The following is a 26,815-nucleotide window of genomic DNA, read 5'->3' on the forward strand; positions in this document are numbered from 1 at the left end:
TTAGAATACACCTGCCCCGTTTCATTTTTTTTTTCTTTCAGTCTGTGCGTCAGAGAATCACTTTGTTGTACAATGTCTTCGATATTTCTTTGGATGTTTTCTATGTTCGTATTTAGATGCTCATTTAAACATTTAATTTCTCCTCTAATATTGCCTAGCTCGGTTTCAAAGACAGATAGTGTATCTAATCTCATGTTCACATGCAATTGTGAGAACAGTTCATTTACCAATCCTGGAGCTTGTCCTGCAGTAATGTAAGGAATATGTGTATGTTGTGGCGATGTAAATCCCATCTGCACTTGTTGACGCACCTGATCACTATTTGGATCCGCCATATTTGCGTGCCCATATAACAATATACGAATGTCTTTCAATAAATGGCTCACTGGCACCGGACAGTGAAAACTCATTCCATCATTACTGAAAGTTCTGGAAACAAATTCCCTTACTGAATGGTTTCTGCTTGATTCTTATCCACCATATGAAGGATAATTCATAAAACAATATGTTTGCAAATTCCACAACTACAAAATTGACTTTTAAAGGTGTTAAAAACACAAAATTATCCGCAGCTAAAAACTTACCACCTCTTCCATGTCACGTGACCAACAGAGTACGCGCCGTGTGATATTGCTTAGTTTCGGGATCATCTGAATGGTCTCGGGATTATTCGCGGACCAATCAAATGACACGTTAAAAATTCGTACTCTGTGACCTCCTTTTTGGCTGCCAGTGGAAGAGATGAAGCCCTATCCAATCAATGCACGCAAGATTGTGTCAAATAAACGAGATGAGATGGGATTTGAGTTGAAGACTTGTAGTATGACATCTCCCTGACCTGCCACTGGCCAAAATTCCTCAGGTAACGCTGTAATTACTTGGAAAATTTGCCCCGAAAATGGGACCCCCTGTTTGTTTACAAATTTTTGTTTCATACCTTGTGTATTTTATTGTACCGGTAGAAGGTCAATCTCTAAAGCTTACAAAAAGCGTGAAACGATTACATAAATTGAAAGAGGGATGAAATAGACCGGGAATTCACACATTTCAGAGAAATTATTGCCACCAAAAAAAATTATCCAAACGGGGGGGGGGGGGGGGGGGTAGTAATATCCTATTCGTTTTAAAGAAGTCGAGAGGCATAGCCTTCATCGACTTCTCTTCGCAAGCATTCATGTTTTCATTCTGGAAAACGTGTAAATGCCGGAGTCGGTGACGCTTTATGCTTCGACCGTTTTTTCGACTCGGATGTGCCTGGATTTACACAATAGACAACTTGTTTTCAAACATTCAACAGTAATGCACAAAACTGTCACAAGGAAATCAACACTTAACTTGCTTTAAATCCATTTTCAACATGTCTCCTGTTTAACTAGTTTTGGGAGCTGTCACAATAGGGGGCCAGTTAAGAGAAAAGCAGGTTGACGTAATCAGAGTTGTGATTTAAACCCGGGACAGGGACATGTTGAAAATGGATTAAAAGCAAGTCTATTGCGTAAATCCAGGCACATCTGAGTCGAAACGTCGGTCGAAGCATAAACCATTACTGACTCCGGCATTTGCACGTTTTCTAGAACGAAAACATGAATGCTTGCGAAGAGAAATCGATGAAGGCTATGCCTCTCGACTTCTCTAAAGAGAATAGTAATATCCATACTTTAGGTGCCTGTGAATGGGATCAGTATTGAACCGTTAAATACTTAGTTGTAGCATCCTGCGCAGTTGTGCTAAAAAGCTCAGGGGCTAACTTCCTTAAATGACAGAGCGTGTTGCTTTTTGCAGTAGTGTTATTAGATGTGTATTCAAATACTGTTTGTGAACCCGTTCGGTAGACTAAGTGATATTTGTGAACCCGTTCGGTAGACTAAGTGATATTTGTGAACCCGTTCGGTAGACTAAGTGATATTTGTGAACCCGTTCGGTAGACTAAGTGATATTTGTGAACCCGTTCAGTAAAGTGATGTCTGGTTGTGTGTCTGTTAGTGCACGCGGTGTGCTGATATCTGAGTGCGTTCGGTACAGGGATATCTAGTTGGATATAGAGGCGTACTTCAGAGTGAATCTCTTTGCCTTCATACTTTGCACGCAATCGGAACACCGTCGCCATTTTTTTTTATAGCAAACCTATTGGCGACGGAAATGGCCCATCTTCACAAGTCACTGATTAAGGGTTATTGCGAGGCAACGAATCAATAACCCTTGACTTGTGAGGATGGAAATGGCCGAGTATATTACGATTGACTTTGGACGGTCATTCGAAGTTGCATGAAATGTCAACACATCTAATCTTAGGTTAGCTTTCCTAGGTGCCTTGCCGTCGTTTAGCATTGAATCTCTATCGTACCAAATCCTATTGCATGCGCGGATCCAAGATTTATTTGTAAGGGCGGGGGGGGGGGGGTCGAACATTTGGAATGAAAAAAAACAACAAAAAAACCTTGTAAACCTCTCAGAACAACAACGCAAAAAGTAAAAGGTTTTAAATCCATCCAAAGCCCAAGATCCTTAATCATGAGGGGGACTTACAGTTTCAGTACACTTTACTAATTGTCATTAAAAAATTGGGGGAGGCAGAAGGGGGGGGGGATTAAGCAGCCGTTCAATGAAAATTTGCATGAAAAGTGAAAATAACGAACATTGATCAATCTCATAAGAGAGTTGGGAAAATAGGGATCCCTGGACACACCAGAGGTGGGATCAGGTGTCTAGGAGGAGTAACCTCCCCCTGTCGACCGGTCACACCCGCCTTGAGCCCTCTATCTTGATCAGATAAACGGAGTGCAGTATTATATATAATGACCTCTGCATGTAAAATTTTTAAGTATATTACGAAATAAGGGGGGTCCCTGCCCTCCTCCCTCTTGTTACATGTACGTGCCAAAGGTACTTTTAAGACTGAAATGATCTTCGGTTCCCCAGCCTTGTGCATGATTGTACATTTTCTTTTTGATCATTTTTTAACGATGAACTAAGTTGTGACAGTCCATACTCTTCCAAAATCAATTATTTCCTGATGAAGCAGTAGCTTGTACATGCAGTACCGTCATTTAAAGGTTTACATCATCCAGAAGTTCGTTGACAAAATAGTGAAAGGTTTAAACGTCGACTCGTCAGTTCCTAATCTGTGGATAAACATGGAGTATGATTGATATATAAATAATAAACGTAAGAAGGACATAAAACAAACCGCCCCACTATACATTCCTTTGAGAGCGTTTTGAGTATAATTATTGCATGGTTATTTTTTTATTTGGGTTTGTCCCCATTACTTGGCGCACACATGTAATAACTCAACTAGATTTTTATAAATCATGATACTATATATCTTGCGAAGTCCAATGATGCCGCGGGCGGACATAATCAGGTGGCGGATCTGTACATTTTAATGAGGTAACTGAGACCCAATTTTGTACCATTTTCGTCCAAAAGGGTGGAGACCTAAAAATTACCTTTTTTCTTAAAATGTTCAACAGAAGGAGTTGTAATTCCCGTAACCCTCCCGCCACAGACATGTACCCCCCTTCTAGATCCTCCACCGCTACAGACATATAACCCTCCCCTTCTAGATCCTCCACCGCTACAGACATATAACCCTCCCCTTCTAGATCCTCCACCGCTACAGACATACAACCCTCCCCTTCTAGATCCTCCAACGCTACAGACATGTAACCCTCCCCTTCTAGATCCTCTAACGCCACAGACATGTACCCCCCCCCCTTCTAAATCCTCCACTGTTACAGACATATAACCCTCCCCTTCTAGATCCTCCACCGCTACAGACATGTAACCCCCCCCCCCTTCTAGATCCTCCACTGCTACAGACATATAACCCCCCTTCTAGATCCTCCACTGCTACAGACATATAACCCTCCCCTTCTAGATCCTCCACTGCTACAGACATATAACCCTCCCCTTCTAGATCCTCCACTGCTACAGACATATAACCCCCCTTCTAGATCCTCCACTGCTACAGACATATAACCCCCCTTCTAAATCCTCCACTGCTACAGACATGTAACCCCCCCCCCCTTCTAGATCCTCCACTGCTACAGACATATAACCCTCCCCTTCTAGATCCTCCACTGCTACAGACATGTAAACCCCCCCCATCTAGATCCTCCACTGCTACAGACATGTAACCCCCCTTCTAGATCCTCCACTGCTACAGACATATAACCCCCCTTCTAAATCATCCACTGCTACAGACATATAACCCTCCCCTTCTAGATCCTCCACCGCTACAGACATGTAACCCCCCCCTTCTAGATCCTCCACTACTACAGACATGTAACCCCCCTTCTAGATCCTCCACTGCTACAGACATATAACCCCTCTTCTAGATCCTCCACCGCTACAGACATGTAACCCCCTCCCCCCTTCTAGATCCTCCACTGCTACAGACATATAACCCCCCTTCTAGATCCTCCACCGCTACAGACATGTAAACCCCCCCCTTCTAGATCCTCCACCGCTACAGACATGTAACCCCCCCCCCCTTCTAGCTCCTCCAACGCTACAGACATGTAACCCCCTCCCCTCTACTTCTAGATCCTCCACCGCTACAGACATGTAACTCCCCTTCTAGATCCTCCAACGCTACAGATATGTAACCCTCCCCTTCTAGATCCTCTAACGCTACAGACATGTAACCCTCCCCTTCTAAATCCTCCACCACTACAGGCATGTAATCCTCCCCTTCTAGATCCTCCACTGCTACAGACATGTAACCCCCTTCTAGATCCTCCATTGCTACAGACATGTAACCCCCCTTCTAGATCCTCCACTGCTACAGACATGTAACCCCCCTTCTAGATCCTCCATTGCTACAGACATGTAACCCCCCTTCTAGATCCTCCATTGCTACAGACATGTAACCCCCTTCTAGATCATCCACTGCTACAGACATATAACCCTCCCCTCTAGATCCACCACTGACTTGTAACCCTCCCCTCTAGATCCACCATTGACATGTAACACTCCTCTCAAGATCCGCCATTAACACAGATATTTAACCCTTACCCTCTAGATCCGCCACTGATATGTAACTCTCCCCCTTTAGATACGCCACTGTCATGTAACCCCCTCTAGATCCGCCAGTGATACAGACAAGTAACCCCCCTCTAGATCCGCCAGTGTAACCCTATTCCTTTAGATCCGTCACTGACATGTAACCCTACCCCTCTAGATCTGCGACTGATACAGATAAGTAACAACTAGAGTATATATGGTGTAAAACCACCTGACTAAAGATTATCATAACAAATTTTACCTCCGATAACAGAACCGATAAAGTTGTGTGTCTAAGGCGGCATTTAAGGATCAAATATAGGTCAATAAATTTGTTTTGACAAATAAGATTGTATAGAATTTTCATCTGTAGTACTCTTTCAGAACGTAGGTAGAACGAAATTATGTGCAACCCACGAACAACATGGGTTAAGGCGCCCAGTGGGTCCAGGTCAAAGCACTGGTGGGGGCAAACGGGACAAAGCCCCGGAAATCTATTGGGTTTTAGCGATTTCTGAACACAAAATCTGCGCTTAGATTCGAAAAATGCCAATATGAATTTGAATCAACTAATTGTTCAAACATATTAGTATTTAGTAAAAGTTAAAAACTTTTTTTTTCCAATTCAATTTATTCTCATGAAAGAGTATCCACTTTATAACTTTTAACTTGGAAGGGTAACTCTCTCTTGTGAATTATATTTATGATGCTTGATACAACTTTTATTTCTCTTTTCTTTCTTTCTTGACCGAACGATGTGCACGCCATGGTGTGCTGGCTTAGCTCCTGTTTTAAAATGTTTTAATTATTCATGTCAAGCTAGCCATATGAGTTAGACGCTTACATACCATATACACCCTATCAGTGTACGTAAACCAAAAACATGTAGCAGTAATTCTTGGGGACAAATTATGATAATGCAATACCTGTAATCTGTACGTGTATAATATCGCGACATTTAGCCCTATGTTTTCATCTCGTCTAGATGTAAGGGTTTGTGCAAAATTCCCGTTGTTTTCACTTCTGTCATTAATTTCGGATGTTACCTCGGTCAATAATATATGTTTGATACGTGATTTCCACAAAAGACCACAGATCACACGTGGTCGAGTGGTTAAAGCATCGCGCTCAAAATCACACGGCCTCTCACCTCTGTCTGCGCGGGTTCGAATCCCGCTCGCGCCGTTAAGTGAGAAAGTTTCCCAGTTTACTTTCGGAAGGTCGGTGGTCTCTTCCCAGGTACATTGTATCTGGGTTCTCTCTTCCACCAATAAAAACTGGGCGCCACCAGATAACTGTAACTGTTTATCATTGACCTTAGTGACGTTAGTCAAAATAATCACGCTCCATCTTCTATCGCTGGCCGTTGAATTTTCTTAAAACATTGTCGCTTTTAAACCTACTTGCCTCAGTTTCAAAGGGCAAGTGATCTAGATATTATTGGTAGAATCAATGCCACAATAATCACGTGGTCAAAAGTTTACATGTGGAAACCGTCTAGAATGACAAAGGAAACTGAGAAGTCCTTGACTAGATTTCAATTCCATCATGACGGTCATGATCCACTTCATCCGTTAAATGTAGAAGCCACTTTCCGGCCAGTGGCTAATTACGCATGTGTCTCTTTACTACGCACGCGTGATGCCATCAAAATTAGTTATGTTCAGAAACACAGCAAGAAACTTGGGACACATACAAAAAAAAATTAAACCACCAGCTCGGTCCCTTAATATTGTATCTTTGTGAGCGATTAACAACATGAAATAAAAGCGACCAAAATGGATAAATGCCTAAAAATGCTGCCACATGATTCGCCGACTATTGCGAAGATAGTATTACCAAATCAGGACACAGATAAGCATAAAGGTGTCTATGTAATATATATAATTATTGATAGTACATTGTAACGGCAATGCACAATGAAGAATAATTATTCAAGTTGATACACTATCATTGCTGGCATTTCACGTTTCATGTGTGGACATCAGTATTTAGATGTTATGTATACGATACCGAGTCTGAAGTTCTATCTAAAGCGGTTTACATTAACAGTGTAATATGACCCTTCTGTGCCGCCCTACTACGGCGGAAAATACTCTACTCGACAAACCTAGACTGAGGTTACCTGCCCATAATAAATAGATGTTCTGCAGCGAGACAACGCACAACAGTTCCCGATAAACAATGGGGATGTTCTTTAAGTTAGTCCTCTTTCATCTAGCAGTTAAAGCGGTGTTAGCAGGTATGATATTTATCACGGATCGCGATCTGTATGAAAATGCACAATTAAAGAGCACCTAGCGAGGCCCAATTCTTACTTGCAAGTTGTCTAATTTAAGAAATTATTTCAATTTCGTTCAGTACCAGGGAAACTTTCGTTCGCTTCCTACTTTAATGATGGGATGGTGCTACAGAAGTCTCCACAGTCTGCCCAAGTGTGGGGGTACTGCTCCCAACCCGGGCAGAACGTCACAGTGACCATCAGCGGACAGCAGCCCGTACGGGCGTTCGCTGTAGATTACCCGAATGTACAAGGCGGGGTATGGACCGCGAGACTGGCCCCACAGAATGGGCCCGGACCAGTGACTATTGAGGCGACTGACGGACAAAATAAAATTAGTTTGTCTGACGTACTGTTCGGTGATGTTTGGATTTGTTCTGGTCAAAGTAACATGGAGTTTACGCTGGACATGGTGAGTGACCATTACATTTACTGATAGCGTGCCGGACACTGCACTTTATAAGAGTATGGGGGTAAACTATTGGCAACATGTTCCTCAAATTAAGGCCGACTTAAATCATTCTTCGTTTAATGGTAAAAGAGCGCATTTCAGTGTAGAAAATCAACTACAAAAATGAATTTGTATACAGGTATATGTATGAAGCTGCTATCTATAACTTCTTGGCTTTTGGTATTAGTAGCAGGTCTAAATCAATCTTTCTTTGGAGAGTTATAAAATACATATAGCATCAACAAAGTTGCTTGTCTTTCAGTTGTCTTCTCCTTACGAAAAATTACTTAACATAAAACGTAGAATTTTTTTAGTCGGCCTAAAATGTGTAGAAGCATTAGTGAGACAGTGTCCATTTCATATTACAGGCTCTGAATGCGTCGTACGAATTAGCGGATACTACTAAATATCAGAGTGTTCGAGTGTTCACCGCAACAAAGAGAACTTCTTCAAAACCGGAATTAGATTTGCTCCAAATTGACGAACAGTGGTCTAAACCTACCAAGGGTAAGGCTGATACCGACATGCGCAATTAATCATCTTGTTGATGCATGTACATATATATCATCATAAGAATTAAATTAAGACAAAAACAACCCAGCTCAATTTCATTTCGAAACGAATTGTACCTCTCTCTTTCTCGGTGACCTAGAGGTTAGAGCGTTCGCCCTGCATGCGGAAGGCCGGGGTTCAAATCCCGGCCGCGACAGACGTATATAGTCGTTAAAACAGGTAGTGACAGTTCCATCGCCAAACGCTCGGCATCAGGTGTGAATGTCACGGGTACTCGGAGATGACCTTAAAAACGGATGTCCCGTGTCACAGTAGATACGGCACGCTTTTAAAAGAACCCTCACTGCTCAATGGCCGTAAGCGCTGAGTATAGGCTTATATTTGAAGCCCTTCACCGTTCTTGGTGACGTCTCCATTGAGTGAAAAACGTGAAGCAAGATACAATCAATCAATCTCTCTGGTGATGATAGTCCTTTCCAATTTTCAGACACCTTGGGACACAAGCCGTGGACCTATTTCTCGGCCGTCTGCTGGCTCTACGGAAAATACATTTACCAAAAGTTAAACTATCCGGTGGGACTCGTGGCTTCGTCCTGGGGAGGGACGGCTATTGAGCTCTGGTCATCGCCTGATGCACTCAAACAGTGTAATATCCCACAGAAAAGTGAAAGGTAGTATAGTCTTCTTTCATGTAATCAATGAATATACTCCGTCCCACATAACCTGAATATACGAAGTAAGTGTTCATACTGAATGTGCATATCAAGTGTTTATATTGAATGTGCATAATGAATGTTCATATTGAATATACATAGTAAGTGTTCATACTGAATATAAATTCATTTACTGTTTATATCCAAACTATATTTGCATTCCTAGACTAAACCCATTTCGAAATTAAAAAGTTAACGTATTTAACTATTCATCATCATGACCAAAACCAGTGTGGTCTCATTACTATTGTCTAGATCAAATATCTTGTAGACAAAAGAAAGGCATATCGAATTCTCAGCTGTGGAACGCCATGATGAATCCGTTCACGAAAATGACTGTCAAGGGAGCGGTGTGGTATCAAGGTATATATTTTTTGAAGAATTACTAATGATTACATGATGTACATTTTAGAAATTAATAAATTTTTTGAAAATACAGTCCATACCCTCATTTATTTTCAAAAATGAAAATTTTATTTTTGATATTGCTTATAAGAGTTATGAGATTGATCACTGTTCATTATCTTCACCTTTCATTTACATTCTACCTTCATTTCTGTCAGAAATATCAGCCGTTGAATTAGATACACTTTATCAAGATTTATGTACATGCATTGTTTACAACTGCATCGCATTTATGAGGAAATGGCTATCATTACAATTGGCAAAGTTTTGAAATGAGCTCACCATGGCATTTAGTGGCACAGAGTAACACTTTCCTCAGGTGAAGACAATATATAGATTTTTAATAAACAGGTGAGGCGAACGCCGGAAAGCCAGATACGTACAAGTGCACCTTCCCTACAATGATCGACGATTGGAGGGCGAAATTCCATGCGTCGTCAGGTACTACTTCCGATTTCCCGTTCGGATTTGTGCAGGTAAATGAACATGAAACTATCTAAAGTTGAGAACTTGGGTCAAAATTGTGGTGTTGTTTGTTTTCGCTTTGTGACATGCCCGGAAAAATCCTGAGATTTGTAAACAAAGTTATATTGTCGAATTGAATGTCTCGCGGTGAACAGAATGTTACGGCATTCCTTCTGTTCACCGCGTGGATTTCTTAGCACGTACTTTTGAATGCAAATTTTTAAGAGTGCCCTTGTCATTGTAATTGTGTTACAAGGCGATCATATGTGTGATTGTTTTCTTAAAAATTGGTTTGTGGTGAAGGGGAGGGGGGGGGATCCCACTAGTGACTGTTGTGGTTGCTGTCATAGTGAGTATTGATTTCATTTTGGGACCCCCAAAAATCATATTAATTTCCAAATTGTAAGCTGCAATGTTAACAAAAAAAAGGGAAGAATATTAATGCTCACTACATACATAAAATACAAACAGTCTATCCTAGATATGTATATGTATGTATCAGTAACAAAATAATCCGCTCTCCATCTGTAGCCTTTTTTGTGTCATGGACATACAATATGCTAACAGATTTGAATAAAATGATCGAAGAATTCATCAAAGCTAGAAAGAAATGTCACTTTTTTTCTTTTTCTTTATATATGTATAAGAATGTTAGAAATACTTTCATGTGTCCAGCTTTAAGGATGTACATGTACTCTACGTTATCATAGTGGCTGACTTCCTTTTAAAACATGGATGTAAATATAAATATCAGCAATTTGCCTATTCATTTAAAAATTCATAACCTAGTTGAGTAGCTCAGTGGGTTAGCACGTCGACTACTGAACTGTATATCGCGTGTTCGAGTCCAGCAGGGGTTTTAATTGTTTTCTTCTAAAACTGCAATTTGACTAAATAAAGTAAATGTGAAAGTTTTCAATTTCGATATATTGTACATATTCTCCTCTTTTCATCCATATCAAATTTCTCAGGTGTAGCATACCTCCTTAACTACATGTAATTTGTGTATACATGTATATAACTACTCTGAGAGTGTATATTATCTTACTATAAGAACGACAGCTCTTCAATATCTCAATATATCGTGAAATTGTTTTAATACATGCAGCTGTTTATATTTCCATATAATTGGTACCAATAAAGATAATTTTTGTGACTGACAGACAGACAAAAAGTACAAAAACATTGCCCCCCTCCCCCCCGTCCACAGGAAGAGGGAGTGTGATCATATACACCCCTAAGGCAATCTGATTAAAATCAGATCATCGATCCGCTCCTCTTTTTTCTTTTCTTGTCGCTCCTCGTGTAGCGACAAGAAAAAAAAGGGGGGGGGGAGCGGATCGAGGATCTGATTTTAATCAGATTGCCCTAAGGACAACGATTTCTTTTAATATATTTTTTCAGACCTCGATTCGGCAGAAAATAAATGTTACACTAGTATTTTTTAACTTGTGTTGTAGCTTGCCCCGTTTAGAGATGACCCGTCCATCACTACAGGGTTCCCGGATATCCGGTGGCACCAAACGGCGGATGTTGGATACGTCCCCAACTACAGAATGAAGAATGTGTTCATGTCCGTGGCGATGGATTTACCCGACTACAAGTCGCCCTATGGAAGGTTGTGTTACAGCTCTATTTTTATGTTTACATATGTATACATGTGTGTTTCAATCCACCATTGTGTTGTCAATGATAAACTTAATGCAGTTTTATTTCAAATAAATAAATAATATTAAAATTTATATAGCGCCTTATAAAACAAATTACTCTATGGCGCTTTAAAAACAATTAAATGAAATTAAATGGCATAAGATCTTATATATATGTGAAATTATCAAAATAAAACAATATGATAATTTTATCTCATTTATCGCGGAAAACAGCGCAATAACGTAGAGACAGGACGGAATAGCTTGACGCACACACAGATTGTCTTTCATCTTAATATAAAAACTTGCACTCGTAGAATGAGTTACATTACAAACTTTATAGTGAATCTATTTAATCATTGCCGTCAACTAGCGATGTCAATGGCGTGGTAACGGTATAGACAAGTTCGAATTTGTTCTTTGATCATGTCTGTGTGAATGAAGGATTCTCGAATAAGTTACGTTAACTGTTCAAACAAATGTGTCATTTAATCTCCATTACTTCCCTGTATTTTCCAGCATTCACCCTCAAGATAAACAGGATGTGAGTCGCCGTCTTGCCCTGTCGGGCCTCTCAGTGGCTTACAATATGTCTTTGGGGCCCTTCCAAGGTCCACAGATTGCAGCTTTTTACGTGGATATCGGATTCTTCACGGTGGGATTCGGGTTCGATAACGCAGTAGAGATCGAGGTCCGAAACAAGGCTGGGTTTGAGGTAACGGTTCCGTTGTCATAGATTTTATTTCCGCGGGGGCATACAGTTTCAACTCCCTCCTCGGCTATAGTTACCAAACTATATTGACAACAGAATAATATGATGTAATATAACATACCTTCCAATGGAAATTTTACAATATATATATCTCTTTTTATCGAACGGATGTTTTTCATCACTTTAGACACCTTTCAACATTTTTATTGGTTTTTTTTTTCTTGGTTAGGTTTGTTGCTCAGTGAATAACCAGTCACGATGTGACGGCACAGATTCAGTTTGGATGGAGACCCCCATCGTTAAGGAGAAGCCGCATTTAATCACCGTTTCCTATAACGGCACGTGCTCTAACAAATACGTCATGGGTTATCGCTACGCCTGGAGGGAGTCCCCATGTCCATTTAAGATGTGTGCTTTATATGTTAAAGGGACCAATATTCCTTTTGGACCTATATTTGGTTTAGGACTTCTAAATAGCAAACGTAGTAAATTAACAGAGAATAGAATTCCAATATTTGTAAAAGGAATCAAATAAGATATTTATTAGTTAATTAGAAATAATTAAATTCAAGTCATGATTGAACATTGTTCGTTATTTTCACTTTTTAATGACGCATTTGAAAATGTTTGATCATGGGGGTACAATGTATGAACAGGGACGATGCAAGCCGACATACATGTACTTTAGGAAGTATTTTTGTAATAGTTAACTCATTATTAAGTGCTTTTCAATATATATTCATTCGTTTTAAAGTGATCGTGTTTCCAGTGTTTTATTTCAGACAGATCACTTTATACTCATAGTGAGACGTCACTAGCTGTAGATGAAGTACTCATAGTGAGACGTCACTAGCTGTAGATGAAGTACTCATAGTGAGACGCCACTAGCTGTAGATGAAGTACTCATAGTGAGACGTCACTAGCTGTAGGTGAAGTACTCATAGTGACATCTCACTATGAGTACTTCATCTACAGCTAGTGACGTCTCACTACGAGTACTTCATCTACAGCTAGTGGCGTCTCACTACGAGTACTTCACCTACAGCTAGTGACATCTCACTATGAGTACTTCTCCTACAGCTAGTGACGTCTCACTATGAGTACTTCTCCTACAGCTACTGACGTCTCACTATGAGTACTTCACCTACCGCTAGTGACGTAGCTACCCATGTTTACGTCATAGGTTTGAAACGTTCATGACACGAGCGGGGATCCAACTCTTGCCCTCCCGGTTACAAAGCGATTGTATTCTTTAAAGATTGACCAGTGTACGTTATTTTCACTTGTTCATCAAGAAGATGTTACTGCGAGATCTCCATAACTTTTTTCTAAGAGACTTCGGGGATTGCGACAAAAAATATTGTTGACGTGTGCAGTTTCAGCTTGAACTTTTGCGCACGGTTAAATAGTCATTAGAGCTTATTACGAGCCAGAGTTTGGACTCGCCGCGTTCCATATTAGTATGTCAGCACAACTGCAATTATAACATCACGTGCTCCAAAAAGCACGTGATGGGCTGCACGTAACTTTACCTCTGGAGTTCCTGAACTCATTTTAAAACTTGTAGCTTCTACGAAGAGATGGATATATTTATTTAGACTATTGTTCGGACTGTGAATTTCAATGTCGAGTAAGTTCAGTCCATATCAAATTTCGATACTTGTAAAATGGAGAAAAATAAGAAAAATGTACAGTTTTCCATGTGCAAACGTGATCTTAATTTAAATCATGATATACAAATGTAACCACCGCGGTGATCTAGAGGTTAGAGCGTTCGTCCCGCTTGCGGAAGGCTGGGGTTCGAATCCCGGCCGCGACAAACCGAAGTCGTTAAAACAGGTAGTAACAGTTCCATCGCCAAACGCTCGGCATCAGGTGTGGATATCACGGGTCCTCGGAGATGATCCTAAATACGGATGTTCCGTGTCACAGTAGGTGTGACACGCTAAAGAACCCTCCCTGCTCAAAGGCTATAATCGCCGAGCATAGTCCTAAATTTTGCAGCCCTTCACCGGCAATGTTGACGTTTCTATATGAGTGAAAAATTCTCGAGAGGGACGTAAAACAATATTAAATCAATCGTGATACATTACGCGTACTCGTCTTGCTCTATGAAAATGTTAATAAAATCAACTTCTACGACCGTTACTCCACTAGAGTAGCCGAACCTATTTATGCCACTTCAGAACTTACCAACATATAGACATCTCTTTGGTGCGATAAATTGATACTGTCACAATAGATAACTTACATGTAAGAGGCGTTACAATACGGTGACTATTCAGTTTTTAAAAATCATGCGCAGACAATGTGTCTATTCGGGAAGAGGGATCACGTGACACTTTGGGGAGGAAAGGTATTTTGTGTAGGTGGATGCAATGCTACGGTGGACAAAGGTACTCTACAGCTATAACTAGGGAACGCTAAAATTCAAATTTCGCGCCTCCGTGAAGTCTTTGTCATCTATGACATCGGAACATGTAAGTACATGCGCTATAACATATTACGGGTCCCAATTTCTGAACCACGGCTACAATTTTCAATACTGTAGCAAATATGCATGTATATGAATCACGAAATCAAACCGTCTATTTATCGTCCGAGATTTAAACAAGTGCAGCATGTACATGCATTTAACATTTAAAACTGCGTGACCGTGTCCTTTTACGTTGGTATGGTGTTTTATTTCTTGACATGGAGTAACGTCAGACATACTGTGTTATAACATACACAAGAAGTGGTGTAAATCAAAGGTGGATTCTAAAAAAAAACCTCCAAAGAACTTTTAGTTGATTTGAAATCACGAAACTTTTCCCAAATCAACAGCATCAAAACGTACGATTTTTTAGAACTTTACAATACATTTCTCACGATAAATTAAAGATTAGACTTTAATCTTTGACATCATTTCTTCAATTAAGATAGAACACGGAAATATTCGCGTCTTGTGTTCAGCCATAACGTATAAATACCCTGAAGCTGATATTACAAAGGAATGGAGTTTCTCACGGACAATATTCACGTACGTATACTCTTTGGTGATCAAGTCTTCCAGCAGTCTGTTGTAATACCTATGGCTGCAAATTGTGCTCCAGTATTAGCTGACCTGTTGTTGTATTCTTATAAGGCAGAATTTATTCAAAAACTTCTACGTGAGAAGAAAACATCTTTTGTTGAGACCTTGAACTCGACATTTAGATATATCGACGACATTTTATTTATTAACAATGCTCATTTTCATTCATATGTCGATTCGATCCGGGTATTCCATTGAACTCGAATTTAAAAAACCCACAGTCTTCCATATTTGTCTCATATTTGAATATTCTATTGAACATAGATGTCAACAGCAAACTAACAACACAACTTTATGACAAACAAGATAAATTCATTTCCCCATCGTCAACCTCCCATGTTTGTGTAGCAATATATAATGATCACCTGCAAGTGGTGTATATGTCAAAACTAATTCAATACACGAGACCATGTTCTGTGTATGATCAATTTACTACTGACAGATAAGTTGATGTTAAAGGGTTTCAACAATATCGTTTTTAAAGTCATCATTTCGCAACTTATATGGTCGTTATAATGATCTTATTTGCAACTACAAGCTATCAATGCGTCGAATGCTGTCTGACGTGTTTCATACTAATTGTTAGGCCGTTCTGTACATACTCATTTTAACTACGGATTACTCCTTTTACCTGATCAACGTAGAGGGTTCACGGCGGGTGTGACCGGTCAACAGTGGCGGATTTAGAGGGGGCGCAGCCGGTGCCCCCCCCCCCCTAAAATTTTCAAATTTAAAGTAAATCGCGGTATCTTGTTTCGGAAAATGTACTAAACGATAAAAGAAGCAATTTTTTCCACTCCCGGAGAAATAAATGACAAAATCCTTTGATTTCTTGAATTACTTTATTGGGAGAACTTAATTTTTCCAAAACCCCTTAAAATCTGGGTCATTTTATTAATTTCACCTTATTAAAATGATAGAAAATAGCACAAATGACTTAATAGGAGAAATATTTCAAGCCCCATAAAATCTGTAAAATCCAGGAGCTTCCCCCTCCCCCCCCCCCTGGACCCCCAACAGGACTTAGCCCTGCACCCACTGCCTCATAAAGTGGCGCCCCCTGTAACCACAATTCCTGGATCCGCCCCTGGTCAACAAGGGATTCTTACTTCTCCTAGATACTAGAGCCCATCTCTGGTATGTTCAGGGGCTTGTTTGCCCGTCTCGTAATTTGTATTCTTTATGGGATTTAAGAGATTGATCACTGTTCGCTATCTTCTTCATGGATCTACATATCCAGACTCCTATCCGATTCCGAGCACTAGCAAAATCAAGCATATCCAGCCTGTCCATATTGGATAGTTACTGTCATGGAACACATCAGTGTTAATATCAGTCAAATTCATCTCGGTGATTTTTCAAGCTTCATCATATAGTTTTATTTTACTGTTCATATATGAAATCTAGTAATAATAGATGCCTGTGTGTATTTTTCAACATAAAAACCATCTTGTGAAATGAATTTCAATTTTAATGAATTCTGGGTACATTTTGAAATGCGAACAAGCTTTAAAAGAGTTTCCACCCTGCGAAAGAGGATCTCCCGTACGTATTACTTTGGATGTAATGCGACATCCCTATTTGGTATGATGCGTGTGATCTGACGTAAACGTCGTCTCCAGCGTTAACGTAAGTCACGACAATTCCAGTCCCCTCCATCTCAGTACCGCTCATTGCATCGAGATAAAGAGATCCGCAGTCCTCAGTGTTTATCATTAATTGTATCGAATGGTCATGATCGCCACCTATTCGATAAGTCCATGTGAAAACGTAGACTCCCGACTCCGGAACCATGAACACCCCTGTTGTGGGATGATACCCGTTTCCGGTGTTTGTTTTGACAATATCAAACACGAGCACATGTTGCGCACTTGGTGAAGGTAAAATGGTTGACATGTAGGCATAAAATGCAACTGCACCATGGGTAGTTGATGGAGGTGTGAGAAGTCTTTCTGTAAAACAAATGTATAACACGTGGAATAAATTTATCGCATCACGTCTTACGTGGATCCTACAATAAAGGTTTCTGAGCGATTCCTTTCCCATTCAAAATTCTTGCCTGGTGACGATCTCAAAATTGTTCTCTGGCATAATTTTATAATTTATGATTAACAAAGTAATAACTAGTGGCACTCTATTATCAAAATTTTCTTTGGCGACCCTACCCTAATTCTTTTCTGTATATATTTTAGTTATTTCACATGTATATACATACCCTATTACTATTACCTGTTACTAATATTACTAATTATGTAATAATTATGGTATATTTATTTCGGTGTATCTTGATTTATTTGAACGAAGGACGGAGACTCGTGCGATTACTAATTATTACCTTCTATTAGAATCCAAATAAATAAAAAAAAAAATTATTTTAAATATTTAATTTTATATTTACTTATTATATTTTTTAAATTTTAATTTACTTATTGAATAAATTAAATAAAATGGATAAATTAAATAAAATTTATTATTAAAATTATTATATAAATAAAAAATATAATTTATTATAAATAAAAAATATTTTAACTATTTAATTTTAATTTACTTATCAATTTTTTTTAAAATTTTAATTTATTGAATAAATTAAATATAATTTATTATTAAAATTATTATATAAATAAAAAATATAATTCATTTTATTAATTTTTTACTTTTTATTTAGTTTTGTAAAATATAAGTTACTTCTTTATTTCATTAGGATTTATGACATACGACCACATGTATGTGTCCGGCCATCAAAAGACAGTACCGCAGTCATCAGATGTGTTGGTACACGATGGTCCTTATTTATTTATATTTATTTATTTTTAAACCATGGGACAACCCATACGTCCCATACGGAGCATATGTATGTTACTACAACACACTTCAACTTCACTATGTTGGTGCATTTGGGAGGTGTTGGAGGGTGAGGCTGGATCGCAATGAGATGGATAGTATTATGGCAGATAATACAGTCACCAATCGGTTAACAATATATATAGTTAACCAATCCTACGAATATCAAACAAACAAAGCATTACTTCCAAGGTGGTCCATCGAATAACGACAGTTACTCTACACTCTTGACAGTACTTTTAAACGAGTTGAGTTACTGTAATTTATACATATAATTTACATCTTAAAATTATTATTAAATTAAATAATATAATTTTTTTTCCCAATCTAAATATCATTATGTTAAATTACTTTACTATTAAAATTTTAATTATTTACATGTACTTATAATTCCATTAAAAAAAATTTTTTTTTCCAATCTAGATATCATTATGTTAAATTACTTTACTATTAAAATATTAATTATTTACATGTCCTTATAATTCCATTGATAATTTATGCTTATTCAGTATTCAATGCATTCATTAACTTAACCTTCTGTTTTGCTTATTATTGATATAATAGGCCATCGTACCGTGGTTTCAGCGGGTGAAACGTCAATTTATCATGCATGTTTACAAATATGTAAACAATTTCGTATGTTTATAAGTATGGAAACCACTAAGCATCATTATTCTACTGTTAAAGTTTTATATGTTTACTAATATAGAAACAACTACATGTGTTATACGTATATAAACAACTAAGCATATAATTCGGGTTTTCTATCGTGTATATCTATATGTTTATCAGTATGTAAACATTTACATATATAAGTATCGTAGCATATTAATATTATAAATATAAACTTTGCGTTTTTATCGTTTTAGTTTATATAAACATGTATGTTAAAGTATAGATGCAGCTATACATCAAATCCAGGTATATTATAAGTACATGTATATGCAAATATACATAAAATTCAGGTATGTTATTATACGTATGTATTTTGTAAACTTCTCCTTTTATGACAAACATTTAGATGCAATGTCGCAGTTTGTATGTATGCAGGGCTGCTACATACTATTATATTTAATATATGTAAGCTTGTTGGATGTATGCGATTTGTGATTTTGCATCTACTCTGTATTTTCATTAATTAATTAAATCTATATGTTTTGTAATTAAGTATACCACTTATGGTTAATATTTTATCTGTCATACAATTTTAACATTAGTACTAACTCACCAATTATTACATTATGCATCTTCAGTTTTATACACATAATACATACTATCGAATAAGAATTATGGAGCCATGTCGTGCTACGAACTGGATCCAGTTACAGAAACATGGTACATGGTCTGAGGTGTAGCACCTGACGACGACCTCAAAATTCTTGCCTGGTGACGATCTCAAAATTGTTCTCTGGCATAATTTTATAATTTATGATTAACAAAGTAATACATGTAACTAGTGGCACTCTATTATCAAAATTTTCTTAGGCGACCCTACCCTAATTCTTTTCTGTATATATTTTAGTTATTTCACATGTATATACATACCCTATTACTATTACCTGTTACTAATATTACTAATTATGTAATAATTATGGTATATTTATTTCGGTGTATCTTGATTTATTTGAACGAAGGACGGAGACTCGTGCGATTACTAATTATTACCTTCTATTAGAATCCAAATAAATAAAAAAAAAAATTATTTTAAATATTTAATTTTATATTTACTTATTATATTTTTTAAATTTTAATTTACTTATTGAATAAATTAAATAAAATTGAATAAATTAAATAAAATTTATTATTAAAATTATTATATAAATAAAAATATAATTTATTATAAATAAAAAATATTTCAATTATTTGATTTTAATATACTTATCAATTTTTTTTTAATTTTAATTTATTGAATAAATTAAATATAATTTATTATTAAAATTATTATATAAATAAAAGATATAATTCATTTTATTAATTTTTTACTTTTTATTTAGTTTTGTAAAATATAAGTTACTTTTTTATTTCATTAGGATTTATGACATACGACCACATGTATGTGTCCGGCCATCAAAAGACAGTACCGCAGTCACCAGATGTGTTGGTACAGATAGTATTATGGCAGATAATACAGTCACCAATCGGTTAACGATATATAGTTAACCAATCCTACGAATATCAAACAAACAAAACAAAACAGAACTGTTAAGTCATTGAATTTCACCAGCTGCAGGTGATGTGCTGCCGTGTAACCTATGCATGGCACTCAGGGCGGTTCTTTATCGTGCCAACGCCTGTCGCGACACGGGACTTCCGATCCAAATGAACCCTGATTCTCACTTCTAAATGTGAAACCTTTGGCGAATGAGCAACATCACCACCTATTTTTAAGGTTTGATGCGACCAATGCAAGAGAGGGGCTCGAACTCACGACCTCCCGGTCAGGAAACACACATTCTAACAAATAAGGCTTTGCGACAGTTCACATTAGAAATAAAAGTCACGGGTATTTATTATATCATGGCATTAACATCAGGAGTGCCATGTTAGCAGTTTCTTGGTGCAAAATCCGCACTCGGATTTCCCGAATAACTGTGACGATGTTTATCATTGACCTTAGTCACCATATTCACACTCCATCTTCTATCGCTGGCCGTTGAATTTTCTTAAAACATTGTCGCTTTTATACCTACTTGCCTCAGTTTCAAAGGGCAAGTGATCTAGATATTATTGGTAGAATCAATGTCACAGTGTCGCTAATCACGTGGTCAAAAGTTTACATGTGGAAACCGTCTAGAATGACAAAGGAAACTGAGAAGTCCTTGACTAGATTTCAATTCCATCATGACGGTCTTCCCTGATGCACTTTATCCGAGTATTAAATGTAGAAGACACTTTCCTGCCAGTTGCTAATTACGCATGTGTTCCTTTACTCGTACGCGTGATGCCATCAAAATTACAGTTATGTTCAGAAACACAGCAAAAAACTTTGGACACAAAAAAACCCCTACTAGCTCAGTCCCTGGATATTGTATCTCTGTGCGCGATTAACATCATGAAATAAAAGCGACCAAAATGGATAAATGCCTAAAAATGGTGCCACATGATTCATCGACTTCAGTACAAGATAGTATTACCAAATCAGGACACAGATAAGCATAAACGTTTCTATGTAATATATATAATTATTGATAGTACATCGTAAAGGCAATACACAGTGAAGAATAATTATTCGAGTTGATACACTATCATTGGTGGTATTTCAAGGTTTCATATGTAGACATCAGTATTTAGATGTTATGTATACGATACCGAGTCTGAAGTTCTATCGAAAGCGGTGTACATTAACAGTTTAATATGACCCTTCTGTGCCGCCCTACTACGGCGGAAAATACTCTACTCGACCAACCAAGACTGCGGTTACCTGCCCATAATAAATAGATGTTCTGCAGAGAGACAACGCACAACAGTTCCCGATAAACAATGGGGATGTTCTTTAAGTTAGTCCTCTTCCATCTAGCAGTTAAAGCCGTGTTAACAGGTATGTTACTTATCCTGGATCGCGATCTGTATGAAAATGCACAATTAAAGAGCACCTAGCTAGGCCCAGTTCTTACTTGCAAGTTGTCTAATCTAAGAAATTTTTTCAATTTCGTTCAGTACCAGGGAAACTTTCGTTCGCTTCCTACTTTAATGATGGGATGGTGCTACAGAAGTCTCCACAGTCTGCCCAAGTGTGGGGGTACTGCTCCCAACCCGGGCAGAACGTCACAGTGACCATCAGCGGACAGCAGCCCATACGGGCGTTCGCTGTAGATTACCCGAATGTACAAGGCCGGGTATGGACCGCGACACTGGCCCCACAGAATGGGCCCGGACCAGTGACTATTGAGGCGACTGACGGACAAAATAAAATTAGTTTGTCTGACGTACTGTTCGGTGATGTTTGGATTTGTTCTGGTCAAAGTAACATGGAGTTTACGCTGGACATGGTGAGTGACCATTAAATAACATGGAGTTTACGCTGGACATGGTGAGTGACCATTACATTTACTGATAGCGTGCCAGATACTGCACTTTGTAAGAGTATGGGGGTAAACTATTGGCAACATGTTCCTCAAATTAAGGCCGTCTTAAATCATTCTTCGTTTAATGGTAAAAGAGCGCATTTCAGTGTAGAAAATCAACTACAAAAATGAATTTGTATACAGGTATATGTATGAAATTGCTATCTATAACTTCTTGGCTTTTGGTATTAGTAGCAGGTCTAAATCAATCTTTCTTTGGAGAGTTATAAAATACATGTAGCGTCAACAATGTTGCTTGTCTTGCAGTTGTCTTCACCTTCCCGTTGGTGTATCGCACGAAAAATTAGCCTAAAATGTGATGAAACATTAGTGAGACAGTGTCCATTTCATATTACAGGCACTGAATGCGTCATACGAATTAGCGGATACTACTAAATATCAGAATGTTCGAGTGTTCAGCGCAACAAAGCGGACTTCTTCAAAACCGGAATTAGATTTGCTCCAAATTGACGAGCAGTGGTCTATACCTACCAAGGGTAAGGCTGATACCGACATGCGCAATTAATCATCTTGTTGATGCATGTAAATGTATATCATTATAAGAATTAAATTAACACAATAACAACCTCACCTCAATTTCATTTCGAAATAAACTACGTCTCTCTTCTCTCTCTCTCTCTCTCTCTCTCTCTCTCTCTCTCTCTTTCTCTCTCTCTCTCTCTCTCTCTCTCTCTCTCTCTCTCTCTCTCTCTCTCTCCACGTAATGGTAGTCCTTTCCAATTTTCAGACACCTTAGGACACAAGCCGTGGACCTATTTCTCGGCCGTCTGCTGGCTCTACGGAAAATACATATACCAAAAGTTAAACTATCCAGTGGGGCTCGTGGCTTCCTCCTGGGGAGGGACGGCTATTGAGCTCTGGTCATCGCCTGATGCACTCAAACAGTGTAATATCCCACAGAAAAGTAAAAGGTAGTATAGTCTTCTTTCATGTAATCAATGAATATACTCCGTCCCACTGTAACCTGACAATTACGGGAAATATAAATATATAGGTCTGTATCTATGTATAAATTATATGAAAACTGTTACCGATAGACACATGTACAAGAAATACACATATCTTCAAAATTAAAACATGCAAGTTTACATATTGTTCTGTTAAAATCTTACGATTCGTTTATATACTGTGGCTCATTTCATTTTCAATGATTGATTCGGTTTCTTGTCGTTTTTTTTTTTTTTTTAATTATGATTTTATCATTGGTTCTTCGTATATATTGATATTATCTCTATGTTAGTTAATATATGCTTCTGAATAGCGATGTTCGTTTTATTGAATATACGAAGTAAGTGTTCATACTGAATGTGCATGATAAATGTTCGTATTGAATATACATTTATTTACTGTTTATATACAAACTATATTTGCATTCCTAGACTTAACCCATTTCGAAATTAAAAAAGTTAACGTATTTAACTATTCATCACCATGACCAAAACCAGTGTGGTCTCATTACTATTGTATAGATCAAATATCTTGTAGACAAAAGAAAGGCCTATCGAATTCTCAGCTGTGGAACGCCATGATGAATCCGTTCACGAAAATGACTGTGAAGGGAGCGATATGGTATCAAGGTATATATTTTTTAAAGAATTACTATTTATTATATGATGTACATTTTAGAAATTAATAATTTTTTTTGAAAATACAGTCCATACCCTCATTTATTTTCAAAACTTTTATTTTTGATATTGCTTATAAGAGTTATGAGATTGATCACTGTACGTTATGTTCACCTTTCATTTACATTCTACTGTCATTTCTGTCAGAAATCTCAGCTGTTAAGATAGATACACTTTATCAAGATTCATACGCGCATTGGTCACAATTGCAAAGCATTCACGAGGAAATGGTTACATGTATCATTACAACTGGCAAAAATATCAAAGGCATTGGAAATGGAAATGTTAAGTTGTGAAATGAGCAAACCATGGCATTTAGTAGCACAGAGTAACGCTTCCCTCAGGTGAAGACAATTTGATCAATAGATTTTGATAAACAGGTGAGTCAAACGCCGGAAAGCCGGACACGTACAACTGCACCTTCCCTACAATGATCGACGATTGGAGGGCGAAATTCCATGCGTCGTCAGGTACTACGCCCGACTTCCCGTTCGGATTTGTTCAGGTAAATGAACATGAAGCTATCTAAAGCTGAGAACTTGGGTCAAAATTGAGATGTTGAGATTTGTAAACAAAATTATAGTTGAATTGAATGTCTCGTGTTCAACAGATTATGAACAACGCGTGTTACGACAGTCGTTCTGCTCACCACATGAATTTCTTACTACGTAATTTACATGCAAATTTTTCAAAGTGTCCTCGCAACTGCAATTATGTCACAGGGCAATCGTATGATTGTCTGTAGAATTTTAACTATTTTCTTAAAATTTGGTTTGAGCCCGAACTCTGTGATACCATAAATATAGATGGTATTGAAACGGGCTTATCCCCTGTGGTTCATTTAAGAATGATAGAAGAACTTTCATATGTCTATCCATCTTCACAAGTAAAAGGTAACGTTACCTCACACTAGTTAACCCTTGACATCAGTGACTATCAAAACGTTGGGCTCATTAAACCATTACGCAATCCACTATCAATAAAACATCCAATGAAATCACTGCATCTTGTTATGGTGTACATGGATATAAATGGCACGATCTCATACTGCTATATTGATGAACACGCACAATTGTAATATTTACACCACTAATTACGTCTATTGATAGTAGATCAAGTTTGGAAACCTTTTTGCTTAAGACAATATTGCTTAAACGATTGAAATAGCCATAACTATAGGTATCAATACACGTGTATTTATTTGAATTTCTCACTTCGCGTTGTTATAAATAGAACCGCATTCTCATTGGTTCCCACTCTTTTGTGGAATCAATCAGAACGAGCCCAATTTTTTTATAGTCACTGATTTCTAGGGTTAGTGCAACAACCCTTGACTTGTGAAGATTATGTCTATCTTTTGTGTATAGAACTACTCTGACCGTGTAATTTTGGTGGAATTGAATTATTATAAGAACGACAACTCTTTAAACAGACAACCCTGAGGAAAACGATTTATTAGATTTTTTTTCAGACCATGATTTGACACTAAACAAATTTTGTGAACTTGTGTTGTAGCTTGCCCCATTTAGAGATGACCCATCCATCACTACAGGGTTTCCGGATATCCGGTGGCACCAAACGGCGGATGTTGGTTATGTCCCCAACTACAAAATGAAGAATGTGTTCATGTCCGTGGCGATGGATTTACCCGACTACAAATCGCCCTATGGAAGGTTGTGTTATATCTCTATTCTTATGTTTACATAGGTATACATAGTGCGTTTCAATCCACCATTGTGTTGTCAATGATAAACTTAATGCAGTTTTATTTCAAATAAATAAATAATATTATAAAACAAATTACTCTATGGCGCTTTAAAAACAATAAAACACAATTAAATGAAATTAAATGGCATAAGATCTTATATCTGTGAAATTACCAAAATAAAACAATATGATAATTTTATCTCATTTATTGCGGAAAACAGCGCAATGACGTAGAGACAAGACAGAATAGCTTGACGCACACACAGATTGTCTTTCATCTTAATATAAAAACTTGCACTTGTAGAATGAGTTACATTATAAACTTTGTAGTGAATCTATTTAATCATTGCTGTCAACTAGCGATGTCAGTGGCGTGGTAACGGTATAGACAAGTTCGAATTTGTTATTTGATCATGTCTGTGTGAATGAAGGATTCTCGAATAAGTTACGTTAACTGTTCAAACAAATGTGTCATTTAATCTCCATTACTTCCCTGTTTTCCAGCATTCACCCTCGAGATAAGCAGGATGTGAGTCGCCGTCTTGCCCTGTCGGGCCTCTCAGTGGCTTACAATATGTCTTTGGGACCCTTCCAAGGTCCACAGATCTCAGCTTTTTACGTGGATATCGGATTCTTCACGGTGGGATTCGGGTTCGATAACGCAGTAGAGATCGAGGTCCGAAACAAGGCTGGGTTTGAGGTAACGGTTCCGTTGTCATAGATTTTATTTCCGCGGGGGCATACAGTTTCAACTCCCTCCTCGGCTATAGTTACCAAACTATATTGACAACAGAATAATATGATGTAATATAACATACCTTCCAATGGAAATTTTACAATATATATATCTCTCTCTTTTTATCGAACGGATGTTTTTCATCACTTTAGACACCTTTCAACATTTTTATTGGTTTTTTCTTTTCTTGGTTAGGTTTGTTGCTCAGTGAATAACCAGTCACGATGTGACGGCACAGATTCAGTTTGGATGGAGACCCCCATCGTTAAGGAGGAGCCGCATTTAATCACCGTTTCCTATAACGGCACATGCTCCAACAAATACGTCATGGGTTATCGCTACGCCTGGAGGGAGTCCCCATGTCCATTTAAGATGTGTGCTTTATATGTTAAAGGGACCGATATTCCTTTTGGACCTATATTTGGTTTGGGACTTCTAAATAGCAAACGTAGTAAATTTACAGAGAATAGAATTCCAATATACGTAAAAGGAATCAAATAAGATATTTATTAGTTAATTAGAAATAATTAAATTCAAGTCATGATTGAA

General features: G+C 37.9%; 2 protein-coding genes across 2 annotated transcripts; both read left to right on the forward strand.

The window, feature by feature from the left end:
* The first annotated feature begins 6,982 nt into the window (after positions 1-6,982).
* LOC125673645 (sialate O-acetylesterase-like) lies at positions 6,983-12,779 on the forward strand. The gene is made up of 9 exons (XM_048910296.2): positions 6,983-7,249; positions 7,369-7,700; positions 8,108-8,246; positions 8,740-8,923; positions 9,237-9,328; positions 9,722-9,846; positions 11,296-11,453; positions 12,004-12,199; positions 12,426-12,779. Exons 1-9 carry the CDS (start codon positions 7,192-7,194, stop codon positions 12,729-12,731), a joined length of 1,590 nt encoding a protein of 529 aa, XP_048766253.2. The 5' UTR covers positions 6,983-7,191; the 3' UTR covers positions 12,732-12,779.
* An 8,702-nt stretch (positions 12,780-21,481) lies between these two features.
* LOC125673643 (sialate O-acetylesterase-like) lies at positions 21,482-26,815 on the forward strand. The gene is made up of 9 exons (XM_048910292.2): positions 21,482-21,651; positions 21,771-22,102; positions 22,536-22,674; positions 22,926-23,109; positions 23,684-23,775; positions 24,204-24,328; positions 25,339-25,496; positions 26,035-26,230; positions 26,462-26,815. The coding sequence occupies exons 1-9, from the start codon at positions 21,594-21,596 to the stop codon at positions 26,765-26,767; spliced, it is 1,590 nt and encodes a 529-aa protein (XP_048766249.2). The 5' UTR covers positions 21,482-21,593; the 3' UTR covers positions 26,768-26,815.

This window comes from Ostrea edulis, chromosome 3 (genome assembly GCF_947568905.1).
Source record: "Ostrea edulis chromosome 3, xbOstEdul1.1, whole genome shotgun sequence".
NCBI lineage: Eukaryota > Metazoa > Mollusca > Bivalvia > Ostreida > Ostreidae > Ostrea > Ostrea edulis.